This window comes from Borostomias antarcticus (genome assembly GCF_949987555.1).
Source record: "Borostomias antarcticus genome assembly, chromosome: 37".
NCBI classification, from domain to species: Eukaryota; Metazoa; Chordata; class Actinopteri; order Stomiiformes; family Stomiidae; genus Borostomias; species Borostomias antarcticus.
The window spans coordinates 311804-314303 of NC_140270.1; the positions used below are offsets into that span (position 1 = coordinate 311804).

The window sequence follows — 2500 nt, forward strand, 5'->3', positions numbered from 1 at the left end:
AAATATGATAAAAACTTTTGCCATTATTTTCCCAAAATGCCCCAGATGTCAGGGGGAAACTGTTTACCATAAATACTAGTATAATTGAACATGTTATGAGATACACCTATTTAATAACCATAACGGCATCAGGGAGCTTCAACATGGCAGTGAACGCACTAAAATAAAAATGCAGTTAATAGAACATTTTATAATTACCAAATTCCAATTCAAATCATTTGATAATATCATCCAGTCCGTTGTGCTGTGTGGTAGTGAAGTATAATGTGTCCTCAGTTATCCTAGCTATGCCCACTGGGAGAAACATCCAACAGAATCTTTACATGCACAATTCTGTATACATTTTGCCGATACAGAGAACAACACCAACGAATGTAGAGCAGAATTATGCAGGTCCACTGATAATGAACATTCAACAGAGAGCACTCACATTTTTAACCACCTTAAATTCAGCCCCCCTAGACACCTTCCATTCTCAAGCCATCCAACCAATAGCTGAGCCCAGAAAAGGGGCTATTGTGAGCTGGTATTGAGACTAACTACCCCCCCCCCCCCCCAAACACACTCTGACCAGTCTCACTCCAACACTGCTTTCCAAACACCAATCAGAGTTAACCACATTATAACACAAAGTAAAGAAACCTATTTGAAACATTTGAAAGAATTAACTAAAAGCCAAAGTAGATTATAATGTTATCTGGCCCTAAAAAGAGATTATAAATTGGCAGAATATCTCTACTGCCAGAGCTAAGATCCAAGAACAGGCTCAGTGACCACAAATTTACAATCGAAGGACACAAAAAATCATAGCAACCATAAGAAAACAGAATCAGAAACAGGTCACTGTCCGACAGTGAGGTTGAAACCGATACACTTCATTTTATACTGTAAAACATTCAATGAAATTAGGAATATATCATTCCATGTTCAGTATTAATGCGCCTCCCATTTGATCCAATGTGTTTTTTCAACATTCCATCCAATTCATCTGTTGAACCCTTTTGTTATGGGAACTATTTTGCTCGGCGGAATTGAGGGGAATGATGCTTTGTTTTGAATAAACGTTAATATTTTACATTGCTGTGTTTATTTTACACTAATGGCTGTAGTAACCGTTAAACCACTCGAGGCCGTGTGTTGTAGTGCTTTTATAACCGCTAGGGGGGTTTTAAGCACCCCGCTGTGCGTCCTGTTATTTAATTAGTTCTCTGCTTTGGGAGTATTTACATACTGAGTAATTCCGGCCAATCAAGCTGATTGAATTAAATTAAGAGAGAGAGAGAGAGAGAGAGGAGGGAGTGAGCACAGACTGGTAAGACAATCACTCTAATTGATCTGGAGAGAGAAAGAGGGAGAGTTGTCAGCAGTTCTGGTGTCGGGAGTACATGACCTGGTTTATATTGGACAACTTTCAGTGTGTTTAAGGGTGTGTGAGAGGTGGTGTGTGTGTGTGTGAGAGAGAGAGTAGTCTGGACGCAGTATCTCCATCATCATTTATAAAACATGAGGCTGATTTCTATCTTGCATCTCTACCGCCACCTGCTGGCTGAAGACTGTACAGCCTATATCTGCAGTGTCATGAAAGCCAATGTTCCTTCTACAAAACACAAGGACTTCAAACAAAACCTCTTTATTTTCAGAGCACGGTCAGAGAGCCATTTAAAACAGCACATAGCATCGTCTCCTATAAACATGATAGAACATTACATGAGTTTATATACACACATACACAATATATACATAGCACACTGTTGAACCATGACTATACTCTACTTATAGTTCAACTCAATACTGACACGAGGTTACATCATACAAGTTACACATTATTTGTACATTTATTTTCTTCCAAAACTCTAAAAAAACACCTGAACATTTTGTTAAGGAAATCTCTCTCAGAACAAACTACGGTAAAACAGATTGAGGAACTGGTGTATGTATATAATATAAAAAATCACATAAAAGAATATATCTGAAAAATATCACAACGTTGATCATAAGCAGAATACAAAAACCAAACTGCCCATTCACCTTTATTACACGTTTGTTATGTAAAAAATAAAATAAAAAAGATAGAAGGGGAAGGTTTATATAAATATTATAACATATATACATGCCACGTTCTTTTCTGAAAATGTGCATATTAGCAATATTATCGCCCCTGGCGACCGTCGGCGTGGTGATCACTGTGCCAGCAGCGCCTTCTCCAGGGTCTCTATGGCAACGACAGGGATGGTCGCCACTTCGAAGAACACCCTGACAAACGACAACAACAACATTGCTTACTTGTTTACTGTTTTCTAACTGTTAGATGGAGTATGTGAGAGATAAAACTGCCTTTGTGGACGCGGCGCAACCTTTCAAGTGTTTGAGGTCGGGTGAGATAAAGCAATATTAATTCTGAACAAATTTATACCAATTACTGAAGACGCACCCATCCATATAGATAAGAGAAGGTTATTTCAGTCCAAGCCAGACAGAGAGGGGGGAGGGTATAATGAGG

At 38.6% G+C, this 2500-nt stretch overlaps 1 protein-coding gene across 1 annotated transcript in view; it reads right to left on the reverse strand.

Annotated features, from left to right (window-relative positions):
- Positions 1–2081: 2081 nt before the first annotated feature.
- The window catches only part of ccnb3 (cyclin B3), a 7555-nt gene continuing 7136 nt past the window's right edge, over positions 2082–2500 (reverse strand). Inside the window, 1 exon segment of the mRNA XM_084461152.1 lies at positions 2082–2253. Coding sequence (XP_084317278.1) covers positions 2181–2253 — 73 coding nt within the window. The 3' untranslated portion in view covers positions 2082–2180.